Genomic DNA, 20,471 nt, shown 5'->3' on the forward strand with positions numbered 1-20,471 from the left:
GGGGGGGGGGGGGGGCAGCGACTGAGGCCCCCATAGTGAGAGAGGGAGGGCTGGGACCACTGCCCAGTACAGGCAGTGCATGGGGCAGGAACGTACAGCCACAGGGCTCAGGCAGGGATTGAGACAGGGCTGTGGGCAGCTCTTTTGAGGGCTAAGAGGGCTCTGGCTTCTCGCTGCTGCCAGAATGGGGGGCATATGTCCCTCAGATATGCGCACAGGGCAGGTGAGGGATGGCTACTCTAGGCTCAGGCTCCCCCCCTGCTGCCCTCCCCCCCGGGGCCTTCATAGCCCAGCAAGAGGGACCTGGCGCAGCAGCACAGAACAGAGCAGGGAAGCTTGGTGCTACCACCACAAGCCCAATACTATCACAAAGCAACCTCTTCTTGCCCAGCAGTGGGGATGGTAGTGCAGTTGTGTCCCTCACTGCTGCTGGGTGGGCAGTGGGCATCTTACCACAGCAGCACAGGGCTCCCAGCAGTGGCAACAGGCTTCCCTGCCGGGCCCTGCTCTGCCGCTCTCTCACCTGCTGGGTCACGGAGGCCCCAGGTGGAGGGCAGCAGGGCAGGGAGCCCCAAGCCCACAACCCCCATGGGCTCCACTCTGGCAGTGCTTCCCATGGGGGAGGGGAAACCAGGCTCTGTGCTCTACTCTGCCACAGCAGCTGTGGCCTCCAGCGAGTGGCAGCCAGGGATCAGGCACTGCTGCAGTGGGCTGCAGAGCTATAGCCCTGGCAGCTGGGAGTGCCCTACAGCAGGGCTGGGGGGCGTGAGCGAGGGGTAATGGCATGGGCGTGGCATTGGCATATCAGTGCTGCAAAGCTGGGGGGAGGGGGAAACAAGGCGGAGACAACTGCAACTGGACCCATGTCCCGGTGGGTGAAAGGAGTAGGGAGAGCTCTGATTTTCCATGATAAAAACCCAAAATCAAATGCCAAAATTTATAGGTATTCAGATTTTTTTTATTATATAGTGACTGAAGCACTGGTAGGCTTCCAAATTGCTTCACAACTGTAAATATAGCAATAAAATGTTGTGTTCAACCAATATATATATAAAATAAGTGGCATTTCATTTTAATCATGGACAAACAGATATTGTGGTTTTTAAATCAGAGAATTTGGAGGTTGTCAAAGAATCTGCAATTTTTAAATGGAAAAAAACAGAAGCCCTGCTCATCAGTTCCACAAGCGAATGGAATGCCCTGCCCCACAAGAGAAGGGTTCAGGTTTATTTTGGAGTAAAGGCTACTCCGTGTTTAACTCTTTAAAGAGTTTCCAGAGCATACTTCAAACATGCTCCCTTCTCTTTCTGGGGAGAAAGGGGGAGGGATTTCTTCAAATCCAAGAAATTAAAAGCTGCATTGGAGTCTGCTCTGTACTGTGCATAAAGGGAAAAGTGGTTTTGTGATTAAAAGGCAGTGCCTCTGAGATTCAGAACAAACCTGATTCAATTGCCAAGGCCTTCAGCTGCTTCCCTAGGAGATTGGCATCTGAGACAGGATTTGGTTAGGTTTTAGGCACGCAAGTCCAAAACGGTGAATTAAAAAATCCTCCATTTAAGTGAGGAACTCCGAACCCCCGAGTGCCCTGACCAGTTGGGTACAAAACTTCTCTATTCACAGCCTCATCTTGCAATCCTTCATACTTCCACAGGAAGGGCAAAGACTGCTCCTACTCAGCCTAGTCTAGGGCCTGGCGGTTTGGGCACTTGCCAGGGAGGTAGATGTGGGTTTGAAACTTGCCAGGTTGAAGAGGGCCTTGATCCCAGGTCTTCTTTATTTCCTAGGAAAGTGGTGTAATTACTAGGCTGCAATATAAAAGGGGAAAGCAACAGCACCTTCTTATACTGCCTCGTTAAGAAGCCACTCCTGCTCAGTTCTTTGAAAGAAGATGCCTATCCTCAGAATAGGACTCCAGGCTAGGGATGTTAAGTGGATACAGGCACAGTGCTCTCAGGTGCCTATTCTCCCAAGAAGTGTGGAGGCTGAAATGCCTTCCTTGTTTGGTGTAGGCAGCTTCCCCACTCAGGTTGTGGGATTATTATTGCTGTTGTGTTTAATTCCTACAGGCCCCCTGACTTTAGTGGGACCCTGACTTTGATTAGGACATCTTAATGCTATCGTAAGTGACAAAAAGCTGAAAGGCATACATAAATAATCAAAATAATATTTTATTAGCAGTTTATCAAATACTTACAAAGGAAAAAAGTCATATGCAAAGAAAACCCTTTTAAATTTCAGTCCATTTGTTGTTTCTTTCACTTTGTCGCTTTGGGTTCTTTTGCCAACTGAGATAATTCATGATTTTCCTCACAATATTTTCTTTTCTTTCTCTTTTCCTTTTTGTGGTTACTCTGGTAATCACTAGTGTCACTGCCAGGAAGCACAGGTTCTTGATTTTCTTGCTTATGCTTTTTCTTCTTCTTTGTTTTTTTATGAAATAATCCATTCACATCATCAGGATTTTGCTCTTCTGCATATTCTCTCACAGCAGTGTCTGCATCCTCTACAACCTCCCCTGAGTTACTGTCTCCTTCAAAATTCACTGTTCCATTTTTTTTGTGTTTTTTCTTTGGTGTCTCATTTCTGTTTGTATCTTCAGTTACAGTTTCAGGACGCTTGGACTGCAAGCTGTAAATATATTTAGAAAATAAACAAAAGTGAAGGATGAGATCTCCAAGGACAACTCGTATATCATCATGTCAAACTTTCCTGAAATACAGTAATTACAAAGAGCCTGTAACAGACCACTGACATTTGTGCCAAAACCACAGCAAATTAAGTGGAAAAAGGGACTGTGATCTTTAAATGACCAGCAAGGGAACTTATGATTAGCTAATACTTTTAGTCTCGTTGCCATTATTTGTCCAGTTTCTATTCTAGGAGACAATTCATATTACCTTTCCAATTCCAAGTTTTCTTCAACATGTATTGTGTTATGTCCCCTTTGGTTCTTTCAGACTTTTTTATTGTCATGCAGTTTCCCTTGCCTGTTATTCTCTGAATTTATTACATAAATTTGCACTAGGTTTCTTCAGCTGTTCTCAAGCTTTTCATTTATTTGCAGTCAGTTTTCACAAGGACAGTTTATCAGCAGTAAGGAACACAAGATGTAATTCACTCTTGCCACTACAATGCTACTGAATACATCAGTTCACATCTGCAAAGAACATATCGTGCTTGCTATAACATCTAATATTTTAGAAGTTATTTCTCTAGTACAGACACACCGTGCTTTTAGATGAGGGATTAGCCACATTCAAATAAAAGCAATTTGTGAACAGAACTTGAACGTAAAGGTTGCAAAAATGAAACGGTCACCAAAATATTTACTACATTTCTGGGGCCCCCTCTATATGTACAGGTAAAGATGTGACAAGATCTAATGTGCGATCCACACAAAATTGTGCCTCATGCGCATAGCAGGAGGTGCAATTGTGAAATCATGCATTAGATCCCATAATGCCTATTGCCAGTGCAGGGGGAGCCCGAACCCAGGCTCCCCCTGCACAGGAAAGAAGCAAGCTTCTGCGACTGGGAGCCCCCTCAGTTGAAGAGAGTTGCGTGAAACCCCTAGACCTGGAGCATCATGGTAGCCATGATCCCCAGGGGCCGTTCATGCTGGGCGTGACCCACCCCTGCGCCTCGGTGTCATGGCGGCTCTCAGCCAAGGGAAGAAGCCCCGATACACATGGAAAATAAAGCTTGAAAGCAACGAGCTATAAAGTTAGTACACATTTTCAAGGTCTAACTTTATACCTGGTTGGAACTTTTTATTGTGCGATAAGTATTTTGCATGTGTAGCTGGTCTTAAGGTAATTGCATAATTAAACAGTTAATTGTACAATACTTGTAACATGTAGAGGGGCCTAAATTGGTTAAAGAGAAAGTTGATTATAATATTTAGAAGCACCAAAATAAAAACTGTGCAAGAAATATCTCCTGGATTTGTATCAAAGTGTATTTAATAAATTCTAATATTATACAAGCCTTAGTCTGTCTGTCCATAACCCTTGATTCGCACTCTGACTGGTTGCCTCGGCAGCCAATCAGAGTGCTCTGGACAGAGATATACATGGCGGAACACCACCATGACAGCAGGGACTGAGGGGCCAGAGCGGGGGAGGCGAGCAGAGCCGGCCTCACCCCATCCTGCCTTGCTCCTTGGAGGCATAGGGGGGGACAACAGGAACCGGACCACTGCCATGACAGAGGGGATGGAGTAGCGGTGGGGGAGAGGCGCTAGCGGCGGGCAAGGTCAACAGTGGCCCCCACCCCCCCCGCACTCCTTGGGAGGCAGCAGGGGCACACAGTACTGGCTGTGCAGCACTGGCCTCACCCTGCCCCACATGGTACAGCACTGCCACCATAACAGCTGGGACTGGGGCAAGAGCCTGCTCCTTGGAGCGAGGGGCAGAAGTGTCTCACCGCCCCCCACTGCAACAATAGCCAGCACGGAGGGAGGTGGTGGGGAAGAGGGGAGGAAGGTAGGGGAGTGGGGAGGGGAGGGGAGGAGAGGGGGATGACCAGTGGCTGCGCCTGTGACTGACACTGTGAGGCCCAGGCCGAAGTGGCAGTGGGGGAGTGGGAGCGGGCCTGGGCCTGGCCTTAGCCCAAAGAGGCGGCGGGGAAAAGGCCCCAAGTAGCAAGGGGAAACGGCCACAGCCCCAGCCCAAGGCAGTGGGGTAGGGGGCTGGATGCAGGCCTCTGTCCCCCCCTGCCACTCGAATAATTTTTGATGGGCAATTTGCTAGTTAATAAATATTTTGGTACTTTGCTTTGAAATTCTGCTGAACATAGTATTTAAAAAAAATGAAAAAATGGTGCACACCTGATCACCTTAGATTTTCAGATTAAACCATAAAACAAATTTGATTATAAAATTATCTAAACACCATTCAAGAATTAATTGACCATGACATTCTGTAACATGTACGTGTGACGCAACAGATTTTTTGCATGAAAAATGTTGTTTTTTTTAAAAACTATTTTAGCTACTTTGGATTTTTTTTTAAACAAACTCCTCCAAGGTAAATCATGTTAAAGTTCTGTTGTTAATAGGATCCATAGCTATATAAAGTCTAAACTAATTTTATATGAAAGAGACAGGAAGACGTTTATATTTAAGACAAGACATTCAGTGTTATCATGTAGTCTTTAAATAAATGTAAGAAAAATAATCATAATCTTATCACTGAACCTGTCTTTAGTCAGACGTCCCCAGATGAAGAACATTCCAGCAGCATCAGAATCTAAGCGAGAAACATCAAATTCCAATGTATCTCCTATTTTTAACCCAAGGTCTTGCTGTTGTTCAGCTGACACACAATCATGTTTAGGGACGGAAGCATTGAAACATCCATGTACCAGACAGCCAATGTGACTAGGGACAATTTTATTGATCACACCCTAAAAAAAGAAAGAGATCAATCAAATTTGATTCAGGTTTCACATTTGCTAATACAATGGTTCTTGACATTTGATTTAGTAAACCAATCCCAGGTGCCTGGCACTGTCTCTCCCCTGCCAGCCTGTCTCCTTTCCAACACCATGTACAGCTCCACAGTTTACTTCCCATATGCTCCTCTTCCCGGCAAGTTACTGATCCTAAAGCTAGCTATCCATACAGAAGTAGTGTAGCAGTGTTTACCCAGTACTGAACCTGAAGAAATTAGTAGGTAGTCTCTCAGAGGAGCTATTTAGCACTGCATTAAGACAGCTCTCTGCTACATCTAATCTCAGTTTAAATTCTACCTGGGGCTGCAGGAACGTTTTTAAAGGGGGTTAAGGGTCAACTGAGACTTTGCATCCCTCACAGATGCTTTTGCAGCATCTCAGCAATGCACTGGTTGAGAGCTCCTTTTTTCTTTTCACTTGTGCCTACAACGTTTTAAATCTGCTTGGAGTTTCCTGGATGTTGACTTCTGCACATGTAAGAGTTAACACATACAAAGCATGCAATCAATTTGTATGACACACAGCCTTCACAGCTGTAAATACTCAAGTCACTTCTAAGATTTGTTTGTTTCTTTGTCTTTCAAATTACAAAATGCAAAATTAGGATGCTTAACAGCAAGGAAGAATATGCTAAAACGTCAGCCTGACCTTAGTAAGTACCTACACATATAATAGGATCTTAAAATGCCACAACCCACAAGAATCTCTCATGATCAGGCATTCTAAGAAAGAATATGATAGACGACAAAACACAGACAAGAAAAAACATTTTCAAACCTGTTTGAGATGCATGGTACATTAGGAAAGGAAGCAGGTAATGTGCCCTGCTTACAAACAAGGGTTCTAAAAACTGTACTTTCATAAAGATTAACTGTGACTACTGCTGTAGTCATGTTTCTATTTAAATGTTCCAGTCATGGCCACATAATTCTACTTTCAATGCTCTGAAAGTAGAATTTTCTTTCATGCTTTGAAAACAACACGTTTATTTTACCATTAAGACTTTGGATGTGGAAGTGGTCAATTTGCTAAATTAAAGTGAACTGCTTAACCCAGTTCTGTGCCTAAAGACTGCAAGGGCAGTATCAGCAAGTTAGTATCTCAATCTACTTTTACACATACACCTGCAGAAGCACTGGCATGGGCATCTCTGAAAACCATCCTTCCACAAGGCAGAGATTCCTGGCTCGTTATTTGAAATACTCCAGAGCAAAACCTGTTTTTTGTGCCAAAAAGGGGCGCACAGGTACCGCATGACCCTGTTCCAATGACAGAACCAAACAGATACTGCTATCTGGCTCCTAACAGGCCTTCAGGAGAAGATGCATCTACGCTTCATGCGTTTAATGAACAGCATCTTAAAACCCAAAAGGTAAACCTGTCTCCTGCGGTAGCTCCAGGTGCAAGACAAACACAAGACCTTAGCACAGGGGGAGGCCCAGGGCAGTACAAGCAGACTCCACATGTCAGCCTGGGGAGGGAACAGGGAGCAAAGCAGCAGAGCAGGCAGGGAAGGAGGACAGGAGGAGGCACCCCCACCAGCTTCATCCATTTCCCCAGAGTTGGCCCAAGCTACAATTAAGTGGGTGCAAGAAGCACCCGCGCCCCTGTCACCTACGTACCACCAGCCTGGTCCCTTTCTGGGGCGTGAAGACCACGAAGTCGGCTTCGATGTGAAGGTGGATGGAGCCCTGGTCGTCGTAAATGTCACCCAGCGCCCCCACGATCTTCACGTGGCTGTAGGCCAGCGGAACGCCTCCCAGGCTGCAGGAGTAGCAGGACAGTGAGACAGCGAGTGGTTTAAGCCTCCCTCCCTCCGCCCATCCCTGCCCCGCCCCGCACCTGTCGCAGTAGCGCAGCAGCCCGGCGTCCAGCTGGTCGCGGATGCCCGTGAGTTTGCGGCGCAGGAAGCGCGGCGCCAGCGCGATGTGCCTGCGATGTGGCACCACCACCAGGCACGAGTAGCGACTCGGCACCAGGTCGCAGGCCGCCGCGAAGGACGGCACCGCCAGGCCGGACGCTGGGGCCGGGGTCTGCGTGGCCGCCGCCATGGCCCTACCGCGTGCCGCTCATCCCGGCGCATGGCAATGACGTCACGCGCCAGGCTCCCAGGGCACCGCCCCCAGGAGAGGGGCCGGAAATGCGGAAGGAAGAGCGCGTCTTCCAGGTGTGCGCGCGCACGCTCGTGGTAACGCCGAGTACGGCGCCGCTTCCTTGGGCGGGCCAGCGGAAGCGTTTGTCATCCGGGCTCCCTGCGGTAGGAGGGGAGGGGGCGGGGCTTTGGGGCTCAGCGCGGTGATTGGCAGGAGGTGGATTGCTGGGGGGGAGGCAATGCTGCGCGTGGGCAGCGGGCGGAGCGCGGCCCCTAGCGGCAGGCGGGGGCGTTGCAGGCACCTCTTTCCCCCGGGGTAGCCAGAGCCCTGGGCTGGCCCCAGCTCATAGCAGCCAGGGCTGGAGGGGCCCCTGGGTGGTACAGGCCTGACTGTGCCTAATGTCAGATGATGCAGGGACGAGGGCTGGGAAGGCCCCTGCCACACACTGTGTATATTATGCAGTTCACAAGGATAGCATAATTAATGGAAAGTCACGTTAAAGTCCTCATCTCCCTATGAAAAGGTGAGAGGGAACGGGCTACAGAGTTAGTGCTCGACAAGGTGTCGTGACACTGTCCATCCTCTGAGCATGGGGCAGGGCCCAACATGCCCTCGGGACCCTGCGCCAGGCCCAGCCAGCAGGGCGAAGGACAAGCCACCTGGAGGCTGCGACTGGCCCTCGGTGGTTTTGGCTCCTTCCAGTTAGCTCCAGAGCTCAGCCCATGCTCAAAGGTGAGAGCCGCCAGGCTCAGCCGCGTGCATCCTGGAGCCCCTCTGAAGGGGGCCGTGGGGGCCCGCGCAGGGGTAGTGCTGTCAGGGGCGCGCGCGTCATTCACGGGATGATGGGATCTCCAGGGACAAAGCCATCTGAGCAGTTGTGTCGGCACCTCCTTGGGAAGCTCTTGCTGAGGCTGTGGCTGCGCTACCCCCTGCACCTTTTGCTCACGTGTTCCCTGCCCGTGGCCCTGCCAAGTCTGGGGACATCCTGGCCAATGTGCTCTCCTAAACTGGCCACCTGTACGACTAGGAAGGAGTCTGTGGCTGGGGGACATCTTCCTGTCCCATACCCATTCCTGCGTTCTGGCGGAAATTCACAGGGTGATGTTCACGGGCTCCTTGGATTCATTTGGGCGTGAAAATAATAAGTGAAAACAAAGAACTGACATTTTCTGAGGGGTGCCTCAACTTTATTGAGGGGTGCTTTGAGATGAAAGGATTGAAGAACACTGGATTAGAGGCTGAACTCTTTGAGCTGTGCAGTGTTTTAATCCTTAAGGGGAACGAAGTGGGACTAGGCAGGTTTGTGTAGAAGCACCTACATTTTCCTGTCTAAGTAGAGTTACTTAATTACCATCTAACTGGGGATACCTAATCTATAGAGTTGCCCTTTTTGCTGTAGTTGACCAGAGTTATATCTCTCTGCTTATCCAGAACTGTCCAAGTGTGGACAGAACTGAGCAGCTTGGGTCATCTGTTGCCTGCCTTTGAAAATGCCTGAAGTCTGTAGATGCCTTGACACATGGAGAAAAGCACCTTTGGAGCAACTTCAAAAGCAGAGGGGGGAGCCAGTTCTCAGGAGTACAGTAACTGTTACAATGTAAGTGCTACATGTGTGTGAGCCCCTGAGGATGCACATACTACTCCAGTTTTAATCCTGCTTCATGCAAGGTCAAGTTGAGGTTGATTTAGCTGATTTATGTCACCACAACCTCATTCTCAGGTAACAGTACAGCATAAGTACTGTTGTGTGGTCCTGATCAGATGTTCCTCCCCGCTTTTGAAGCTGCTCCAAAGTATATATTTGTCTATACCAGTGGGTCTCAATGTTTTTTTAGATTTGAGGCACCCCTCTTTGACTAGAGCAGTGATTCTCAACCAGGGTGCTGCTAGATCCTTTGAAGGCTGCCTGGAGATGTGAGGAGATAAGCAGCAAAGTGCAGGCTCAAGCTTGTCCCTGCCTGGATGATTCCTCATGCCCACTGACCAACCCCTCCAGGGAGGTAAGCACTGTAAAATAGAAATTAGTTTTTGAAATGGGTGGTAACAGGGAGCAGAGGTGGTCCAGCATGATTGTAATGGGTAAAGAGATGCAGACAGGCATGCGGGTACTCAATATGAGTATTGTAATAGAAGTTTGATGTTGTAAAGGTGTTGTAAAGGCCCCAAAAATGAAATTTTATTAAAAAAAAAAAATTTGTATATGAAGAAATAAGAAAGTGTTGCCCAAGAGTGTGTGTCTGGACTACCTGTGCCAAAGCTTGCAGCAGCTTGCACTAAAGGTGAAATGCATTATATCCAGATGAACTAAGTCTGTAGGTACCCAGAGTAATTTGCCAATATAGAAATTACTATAGGCAAATTTGTTTCAAAGATAGTGTTTATTGGTCATTTGTGTCTGAAATATCCTCTCACTTTCACATGCTCCAAAAGCAAGGACAGCCTGAGCAGGTTTTCATATGAAGGCTGGGAAAGGTACTGCATGGGCAAGAATTTTGGAGGTCAGAGAGCAAGGAGCACCTGCCCCACCGCGCCACTGTTTTACCTTCTGTATCCTTAAATGGTATGGCCTTGCCCTACAGGGAGAAGCTGGATCAGGGGCTTCCTGCCTCATCTGCATATAACTGTTTGGAGGGTCCAAGGACTCATGACAGGAACACATGGTTCCAATTGTGTTGGCAGCTAATTAGCACATGGATCCTTTGTTGCAGGTATCTGGAGTACAAACACATACTGAGCAGTGCTAAGCTCTGGGGTTACCATGGCCTGAAATGCTGGTGACTCTGCTGAGGCCCAGCCTGATCTATATGCTCAGCTGTGAGCGGTTAGGCTTTGGAGTACTATCATTCCTTGCCTGAGCTGCAGATAGAGAGATTCAAAAGTGCTGCTGATCATAATAAGTGTGTTTCTGGACTGCCTGTGCTGATGCTTGCTGCAGTTTGCACCCAAAGGGGGACACATCACTTCTGGATAAACTAAGTGTATATATACCCAGAGTAACTTCCTTATATCCAAATTTTTAAAAGCATGTTTATTTCAACATTGGGGTTTTTTGGTCCTTTATGATTTAAATTTGCCCCTCACTTATACATGCTCAGAGTTGGAGCAGAACCTGAGCAGGGTCTGATGGTAAGTGCAGGGAAGGTGCTGCAGGGGGAAGGAGTGGAGGTCGGGGTTGGTGAGGGGGAGAGGGCAAGGGGGCCATTTGACTCTCCAAGGCCACCATTTTCCTGCTATAGTCTTAATAGTGTGGCCTCATAAGGCATTTGTCCACTTACATTTTCATGCTCCAGTGTGCAGGACATCTGGCATGTCAGAGCAGACTCAGTTAATCAAATCTGCTCCAGACATGAGCTGACACGCACTGCACTGCGTCACGTGGTTGTATAAGTGGTGAAATACGTGTCAGCATGCAGAAAATGGCTGTGGTGCACTTCTGAACTACAACACCTTTGATGTGTTTTAGTTCAAAAGCATACTGCCACCATTTTCTCAGAGCTGAGGTGCATTTCACCGTTTATACAAATGTATGTGCCGCAGCACCAGCCACTTTTAAAAGTGTGTGGCGCTTCGGTGCCAGCATGTGTACAAATGCCCTCAAAGACCAGCACACTCTCCTTACACCTGAGGAAGGGCACTTGTGCCTGAAACTTTGCTTGCAAGGAACAATTTTTCCAACTATCCAGGTGGACTAATAAAAGATATTACACTTACCCAAAAAAAACTTGTCTGCCTAAGAAGATTGTAAAATTTGTGAATCAGTACAGGATGCAGATGCTGGCTGAAATAAAGTTGGTGGACCATAACTAAAATCAAGAGCTGAGTGAGGGAAAGGCAGACTGTGGGTGCATCTATATGTTCATTATTGTGCAGCAGATACTGCACATTTTGTTTAGTATTTGCTTAATGAAGTACTAACTAAATGCGTAGTAACTACAGTTACTGCTCAGTAGCTCTGGTGCATGGTTTTTTATTGACACTTACTGCACAGTAGCGTATTAACACAGTTTTTGCCTAGCACGCTACTGCACAGTCTTATTAGGCTAATGTGTATTAAGTATCTTGTGTAGACACAGCCTGTATCCCCAGTGGGGAGGTTGGTAAGGCAAGAAGGACACAGTTTGGAAGGGGGTGTTTAAAAAAAGAAGCCCCAGGACTTTGGTTGGCTGCTAGCACATCAGATTGTACTGGTGCAGGTGCTCCTTACAGTTGGGGACTGTGTAGAACAGCTGAATGCCCCAGACAAATATGTCATGGGGAAGAAAGAATGTCGCATGTGATGTGGGAGTGTCTAGAACAGTCTGGGGGAATGCAGAGAAACTTCTGCAATGGCTGGGTGCTAAGAGCCAACTCATGCCAGAAGCTATGTGTGGCATGTGGGTCAGTGCCCCGAGGAAGGGTGGAAGAAGAGTATGAAAAGGTCTAGCAAGTTTTCACCACTTTCACTTGACACTGGAAGGCAAGAAACTTACTAGTCTTGCAACAACTGGAACCCTCTGTAGAGAATTCCTGCATTGGGCTTGAGTGAACTGGGCTGGTATTGCTGGAAGGACACAAGAGAACTAGGTAAGGAGCAGGCGATGGATTTATGGAAAAGAGAATGGAGATACCTAGTAGATCTAGGAGGATGAAAAGATGATGTAGCCTGACAGGTGGCAGAGCTATAGTTGCAGGCCAGGTGTTGGCTAGGAAGAAAGGCATGTTAGGGGCTAAGACAAGAAATATATGAGATAAGGGGTGATAGGTGTTAATAGATGAGCTTGAAAGGTGATGGGTAATAATGTGGTATTAAGAAGCAAACATTTCCAAGCCCCTGAATTAATTAGAATTTAGGGAAGCAGGGAATCTTTGGATAATGTATAAATGTTCTATGCTCCTTGTTGGTCTTATTTGTTGAAATTTTGGAATCTGAAGGAAGCATGTTTTAAATTTTGAGACTTTATTGTTTCAATTTCTTCTTAGTTAATGTAGTTTTTTGGGAAGTAATATAAGCTGATGGAAGCAGGTTTTTAAGATTTTGATACATTCATCATCATCATCATCCAAGGTTTCCATCTGCATGTTTTCCCAATCTGGACCATGTGTTTTATAAGCATGTTCAGTGTGGGTTGCATTCAGTCAGCTTCATAGTTGGTTTCCATCCTGAGTGCATGCTGCTTTTGGCAGCTTTTTAACAAAAGGCAATATATTTAATAAGGTTTTCTTGTACTCAAATATAAGAAGAAGGTCTTTTCTCTGCATGCTGATTAGGGGGGGAAAACCTTCACATTATATTTGACTAAATAATCTATCAATTTACACAGATTTACATTAGTGTAAATGATGCGTTTTGGATTAGGTAGTCATTGCATAACATTCATAAATTGGACAAAATACTAAAACAGTATTGGGAGTATTGAACAGTGGTCAGGATCCCTCCTTAGATAACGCCACCTCAGTGGACCTCAGCATTCATCTTGCTTTCGATTTACTGGGTCTTTGCTGTTCTGGCCCCATTAATCTTTTCTTTCTAGCTGCCCAGTGGACCAGCTTCAATGGAAGGTGCGATAGAGGATCCTCTCAGCCTAGCCTCGTTCATAGCTTGAACCTAATAGATCATAGGTACTAAACCCATGGTTGCTAAGGGTTGGTTCTGGAACTGAGTCTTTCTGCATCCCAGGCAAGTGGATACTAGGTTGTTTATGAAAGAAGGGAGCTCAATGCTATTCACTCAGGCAGGTGTCTCCTTGGTTGTGTCCTGAATCCCAGTAAGATGTCTCTCTCTGTGGCAGCACGGAGGTGTTTTAGATAAGGCTAAGGCTTACCACAGGCTGAGACTGTGTGGGCCGGGGGCTGTCCGAGGCTTTCGGGGGCGCGCGGCGGGCTGTGGCCAGCAGCCCTGGCACGTGGGTTGGGGAATTCGGCACGGCGGACTAGAATTAGGCACAGACGCGTAGAGGTTGATTAAAGATTATTTTACTTACACCGTAGATGGTCGCGGTGCAGGCAGGAAAAACTTAACTTAAGTTGCAGTTACAAACAAAAAGAAAACTCGCACGAACAAGACCCGTAGAAAACTCGAGCCTCTTAAACCCAGAAAGAGCTCTGGATACCACGATGAGAGTCCAAAAGGTGACTCTCCACGAAAGCGCGCAGGGAAGGGTTCGTCGAGGGATCAGGCGGCGACGGGGAGAGGCTAGAGGTTGATCAGGCCCCTGTATCCTTCTTAAGGCACACGCTGGGTTCGTTGGGCTCCACAGCGCTTAGAGTTCTTCACAAGATGTGAAGTTCTCCTTCTCCTCCTCCATGAGATGGTTGTGGAGTCCTCCAACTTGGGTGGAAACCGCTCAAGCCTCTTATACGGCTAGCAAGCCAATCACTAGCCGCCACCTGGGAATAATTTAGAAACAGCCAATAGTGGGAAACAAATTTACATACGAATGGCGGGAACTCCTTTGCACCGGGGTTGTCTCTATGCAACTGAGAATTGCACCATGCAAAGAAAGCTCCTCGTGGCGGGAAATAATTCTGCAGTGCCGAAGTGCGCACAAAATCATACCCTTTGGGTCATGACAGAGACAACCTCTTTGGAGACTGAAGAGCTGGGTAAGTTAGAATGAGGAGAAAGTAATATGGGATTTTTCTCTGGAGGTACCAAATGCTACTCTCAGAAAAGATTGGGAGAGCTCTGTGAATTTGCAGGGCAAAACAGAAGCCTCTGGACAGAGCAATAGGAGATCCTTTGAAAGAATAGAAGAACTATGCATCTCCATAACTGAAGAGAATCACTCCACAGTGCCTAATCCCTTTAGCTTAGAACAAGCAGAAGTTAATTAACTGGGATCTAGCCCCAAGCATCCAGAAGTCTTAGCTTAGCCTCTTAAATAAATTGTTTATTAAAGCCAATAAAATTTAAAGATAGAAAGTTTCAATTCGTTCAGTTCTCCCCAAGGATTCTGTTAAGATTATGTCTAGTAAGAATGGAAATTGATTAACCAAAATTGGTCTGTTGGACACTAGTGGACACAATGAGAAGGAATATTCCACTCATCTTCCCTGTCTTTACCATCCTGGTTGCCATCCTCACCATAACCTGCGATTTGTCCATGACATTGTTGGACCATTGTTACACCGATCCTAGGAGGTGATCTGACTATAACGAGACAAAGATTGTACACTAGATACCACTTACACCACCATCAGTTGGTTAAGTCCTGAAAAACACTTGATGTGATGTTCTTGTTTCTGTTGCCCTCCATTCTTTGTGTCTCCTTTTCCCCCCCTACCCTTACCTGTTTGTCTTCTGTTGACAATGACTCTGGCTTAGCTGGCTAAGACTATTTTTTGCAACATGGCTGTGAGTCCTTGACCAAAAAAGAGCTAACATCAATTTCTGTATGTCTTAAACAGCTTGACACCTGGTACAAGTTCAGGTAGTCTCTGGGTGTTTGTCAACAAGGCTTAAAGGGTGCCTATACAAGTGCGCCTTTGCATTCTAATTAGAACACATTGTTTTAATTAGAATGCTTCAGCATCACGTGTATTAAGCCTCTGCATATTTAAAAAAGGCTGCAGGGCACTAACTAAACCTCAAATGAGGTTTACATAAAGCATTCTATGACCATTTTTAAATGTGTGGCGGCTTAATAAATGTGATGCTGCCATGTTTTAGTTAGAGTGGCTGCCCAGGAACCACTCTAATTAAAATCTTCCCCCTACCTCTTAGCATGTGTATAGGCAGCCTAAGAGTCAGTCCCCAAAACAGAAGATGCTTTTTCTCTCATCCTTTCTACTTTTTTATGTATGCTTGTTTCGTTTTCTCTTTAAGAAGACCCCAACAATAAGCAATAACAGCAACTCTAGCCCATCTCAGCTTTCACTTTTTTCTTCCCCCAAAAGTATGGTTACTACCATTTTAATGCCATTTAAAAAACAAACATGTCAAATAGGGATTCCTTATAATAAAAATGCTCTACAGCTAAACAGAAGGACATAAGCAATGCTGTTAAAATAAAACCAAGTGAAAACTCCATATTTAAAATGTTTTGTTTCTTTTTTTATATGTATCTTTAGTAAAGGTTATTGAGATTTGTAATGGTGATTGATATGAGGCTAAACAGGCTCAGATCTCAATTCAAAAACTGAACCTGATTTACTTGTTTAATGTTAACAGTGGCATGTTAACAGTCAGTTATTTAAATCAGAAGTCACCCAACATGCTGTTTTGTGAAGGAGAATTAGGCACATCACTACCTTTAAGGATTTGGACACAAGACAGGGAACACATTTAAGGCCATTTTTAGAATCATTTTTCAAAGTAGAGGTGCACTTTATCTATACTTAAAATTTGCTTGGTAAAAGGAATTAGATTTATTTAAAGAGAAAACCCAATAGGATACTGGACATATATAATCTAAAGTCATTGAATGCATTATTTACTATGAAGTTTGAGAAGAGACTTGAATTAATTACTAAGTTTTGTAGAATGTACTGCAAGAAGCAGCTGAATAATTGAATCTCTCTTTCTAGTAGAAATAAAAGAAAGCAATTTCAAGATTTTTTGGACATTTATATACAGCTGTATTTGATTATGATAAAATGTATCAAATGCAATTCAGTAAAAATTCACCAGATGGCATAATTGAGCCTTGATACCAATGAGCAAATTCATCAGGATAGGGACTAATAACTGAAAACAGCATAGTAAGTAAAAATCTGAATTAGAAGACAACATCCAGATAAAATCCCTGTTTTATCAGTGCTTAATATGTCAATTCTTAGTAGTTAGGAAAAAAAACTGTTACACGATCCAGGAAAAATAGAATAAGGCAACAGTTACCTTACACCTTTACAGTTAATACTTTATCATGATTTGCAGTGGCAGTTATGACATCTGGGATGGGTATTTCCTGGCATTAATGACTGACTGGATTTGCCTTTGGCTCTCAGTTTTCCTGGTTAGTTGAGTGCCAAGGAATGGGTGATATGAAGGTCATTATTGCCAAAGCTATTAAACCCTTTTTGGAAATAAAATAGACACTGTAAAAATCATATGAAACCAAATATATCCAAATAGTTTTCTTTCTTGTCTTTAAACCCACAGACTCAAGAAGGCCTTCCTTATGTTGACTGACAGCTAAACTGTCTCTGTTCATCTATGCTGGCTTTAAAATCATAGACAGTAGTCTATGTAGTTACAAGGGTTTGGGTTGTAGCCGTGTTGGTCTAAGGACATAGGCAGACAAGGTTCCTTGGGTGAATTTGATATCTTTTATTAGACCAACCCAAATGGTTGGAGAATAGTTATTAAGCAAGCTTTCAGGTTCAAAAACCCTTCGTCAGGCTAAGGAAGTGTCAGCAGTTGGTGTGTGCTCTAGAGTATGGGCTCTAGAGCACACACCAACTGCTGACACTTCCTTAGCCTGACGAAGGGTTTTTGAACCTGAAAGCTTGCTTAATAACTATTCTCCAACCATTTGGGTTGGTCTAATAAAAGATATCAAATTCACCCAAGGAACCTTGTCTGCCTATGTAGTTACAAAGCACTTGATGATTTGTGGAGGGCTTGCTGGTCACATGATGCGAGCTCACCTCTATTTCCAGCTCTGAAATTGCACTGAAATAAGCTAAAAGCACATTAAATAATTTAAAATCATAACTTTTTCCATGTACACATTTGTAGTTGCCACAGGGATGTGAGGGGGGAGGGAAGTGGCCTGTGTATCATGAAGAAAAGTAAAGTTTTTCTACATGACTGCTAATGGGACTGATGTTTCCATGTGATTATAAATGAGGAGAAGTGGCCCACACAATTGTAAGTAAGGGTTGGGACAGGGGTGGAAAAAATACAGCCTGTGGGCCAGATCCACCCTGTGGAGAGGTTTTGTCTGGCCCACAGCAGGTCCCTTGGTCCCGCCTGGCCCAGGCACCATCTGGCTGTGGTGCTTCCTGCCGTCCCCTTGGCACGCAGTGGGGCTGGACTGCCTTTCTAGGCAGCAGGGAGTGGTGGCTCCTTCCGGCTGCCGCTGCCACTGGCCCCAGCTCTGTGGTACTGGTGGGAGCTCCCATGCGCAACCCTGACCCAGTGTGCCCTTTGCCTGCTCCAGATTTTCCCCTCTGGGCTCAGCAGCAGCAGCTGGTGCCAGGCAGAAACTGTTGCTCAGTGCAAGGAAAAAGTGCCCCTCCTGCTCGCTGCTGCTGGGCAGTTCTTGGTGCAGCTGCCTGGAGCCAACACTGGGCCGGGCTCCCCTGCAGCTTCACTGCCATCACCACCACCTCTGGGCTGCCCAGCAGTGACAGTGCAGAGCAGCTACAGGGCAGCCGGGGCAGTGGTGACACAGGGCAGCCCAGCTTGATGCGGGCTCTGGGCAGCTGCACCAAGAACTACCAGCAGTGGTGAGAGGGAGCTGCTGCTTTTTCCTTCTGCCAAGCAACAGTTTCTGCCCAGCAGCTGCTGCTGCTGCTGCTGCTAAACCTGGATGAGCGAGTCTGGAGCAGGCATGGGGCACACCAGGTCTGGGCTGCACCTGTGGGTCCCCACCAGTACTGTGGGGCTGGGGCCAGTGACAGTGGCAGGCAGAAGGAGCTGCCCCAGCCCTGCTGCGTGCCTGGGGGTGGCAGGATGTGCCACGGCCAGGCCGTACAGAGCAGGCGTGGGGTACGCTGAGGCTGTGCACTGTTGGTGGTGGCGGAGAGGTGCCACAGCGCACATGGGCTTTGGGCTGTTGCAGGGCAGGGGCAGGTCCTGACTGGCTCAGGAAGAAGTGCGGGGGGCTCCCATGCACCCCCCACCAAACCCTCCCTCACAAATGCTGCACCCAACCATACTCTCCCTCAAACCCCCCACAACTTCCCCCCACACACCCACATGCCTCTGGGGGGAGCCCTACTCACTGTTATATGCACACACCCCACCATACACACGTACCCACACAAACACCCAACAGCTCCCAACAAACTTTATACCCACCCACACCTCCCTACACATCCCCACAAACCCCCCATACCCAGGCACCCACATACCCCCCCCACCCAACATACACATACATATACACCCTTCCCTCCCGCAATAGACAAGAGTAAGACTTCATTTTGAGCTATTATGCAGTCACCTCTATATACACAATGCAAACACACAAATCAGGGGAAAAAAGTATTTAAAAAAAATAAAATTAATATGTTATTGTGGTTGTTTGATTTTTAGTATATAATTTGATTTTTTTCTACTTCCAAGATGGCAAACCCCCTTCCCAAAAGGAGTATTTCTGGGGGCAAGGGGAGGGACTTCTGCTGGCAAAAGTCAGGGTTTAGGGAGTGGGACTTTCTGTCCCAAGATGGGGACAAGAGGGCAAGGCACTTGTCAGGGGTCGGGGCCACACTTGTGAACTTTAACAGCTCATCAAAACTTGTTAAGCTGTTCTCCAGCCGAAATAATTGCCCACCCTTGGGTTGGGATCCTTAACACACTGTCTCTATCAGGTTTGAGTCCTCACCAGTAGAAACTTTGACCAGTCTTACCACAATTATTTTAAAACAGTCAAAGTATTGAGAAAGATAGGGTAAAGAATCAAACACATTATAGCCTTCCCAGTAAAGGCAACTACAGTTAATTTGTATTTTAAAATATATTTTTTGTAAACCCATTTCATTGCTCTGAGTGCCTTTTGAACCTATAGTGGAGGTCACTGATTTTTCCCTGATTGGAAACACCTATAGATGTTGAAGTTAAACATGCAACACATTGAACAGTCGTTGGAAAAACTAAGTACCCTCAGTTTCCATTAAGTTCTGCTGCTTGCGTAGAACACGTACTGTCTCATATGATCAGGCACATTGGGTCTTCTAAAGAACTTGTACAGCAATTAGTGAAGTGGAATTGATAGACACCATTTGAGGATTCAGCCCCTGGATTACAATATTTTATAATTGGCAGGTATCTTTTGCTCCGCTCCTTTCCCTTCAGCTGAAGTCTTGCTATGTTGTTTAACCCTCTAAAGAGTTGCTCTTGTGCTTCAGTGCAAAATGTATTTGTGAAGAATTCAAGGGACATCACAGCTTCTACTCTGCTTGCCAAATGCCAAAAAAGTAATGTAGTTAACTGTTCACTATGCCCACATGCTATTAGTTTTGCATGTGGTGGTGGTGCCATTTTCCTGGGATTTGGAGAATGTAGGGCTGGAGCAAGTAGGCAAGGTGTGTCTTTACAACAACACAAGCTTGCAAGGTCATAAGTGGTATAGACATACTCTTAGATATTTAGGCCTAAACCTAAAGAATTTACTCAGAGAAAACTCCTATTGAAGTGACTAAAGATTTATTTAATCACAGAAAGATATGACCTTTACTGTTTCCTTACCTTCACTATATCTCTTGTTACTTTTCCTTGTTGTTGAACTGTGACAGTACTTGTTGGCCAGCAGACATGGTCTGATCTAGGGGTGTCAGACTTCTGGCTCACAGAGCCAAGTCATCTAGCCTATAGTCCTGATGAAAGGGACCTTCCTGTGTCTTTAGACAAGCACCTGGGTGAGAACAGGGGCACTGGAACCTCAACAACATGTGGAAAGAAGCTCAGCATTGTGGTTTGTTCCTGTGGGAGCAGCCAAGTGCCTGGGCGAAAGCTGCAGTTCTAGAGCCCCAGTAGCACCAGTGGAGAAACCTGACACCATGGCTTGTTCCCATGGGGGCAGCGAAGTGTCCAGGGGATTTTGTACATGCCACATTTTTTGCCCTTTCTTGCGCTGCAAATGCGTGATTGTTTCAACAGGCGGGTTTTCCGGATGATTTAGAAGTATTTCTGGTGCATTAAACTAAAACTTCTCGGATGTAGTTTAGTTTGACTCACTGGGAATTAATGTGTTGTGTCCATTGACTTGTTGCATGCAAACACAAAGACGCTCAAAGACATATAATGAGCCTCTTTGTCCACCAGATGGCTCTGTGACTTTT

At 46.1% G+C, this 20,471-nt stretch overlaps 1 protein-coding gene across 1 annotated transcript; it reads right to left on the minus strand.

Annotated features, from left to right (window-relative positions):
- Nucleotides 1-2,152: 2,152 nt before the first annotated feature.
- TWISTNB (TWIST neighbor) lies at nucleotides 2,153-7,573 on the minus strand. The gene is made up of 4 exons (XM_006018937.3): nucleotides 7,297-7,573; nucleotides 7,077-7,218; nucleotides 5,198-5,406; nucleotides 2,153-2,628 (listed from the first exon to the last, which is right to left on the minus strand). The coding sequence occupies exons 1-4, from the start codon at nucleotides 7,503-7,505 to the stop codon at nucleotides 2,256-2,258; spliced, it is 933 nt and encodes a 310-aa protein (XP_006018999.3). The 5' UTR covers nucleotides 7,506-7,573; the 3' UTR covers nucleotides 2,153-2,255.
- Nucleotides 7,574-20,471: the final 12,898 nt, after the last annotated feature.

The sequence above is a fragment of the Alligator sinensis genome, unplaced genomic scaffold (assembly GCF_000455745.1).
Source record: "Alligator sinensis unplaced genomic scaffold, ASM45574v1 scaffold123_2, whole genome shotgun sequence".
In the NCBI taxonomy this organism is placed as follows: domain Eukaryota; kingdom Metazoa; phylum Chordata; order Crocodylia; family Alligatoridae; genus Alligator; species Alligator sinensis.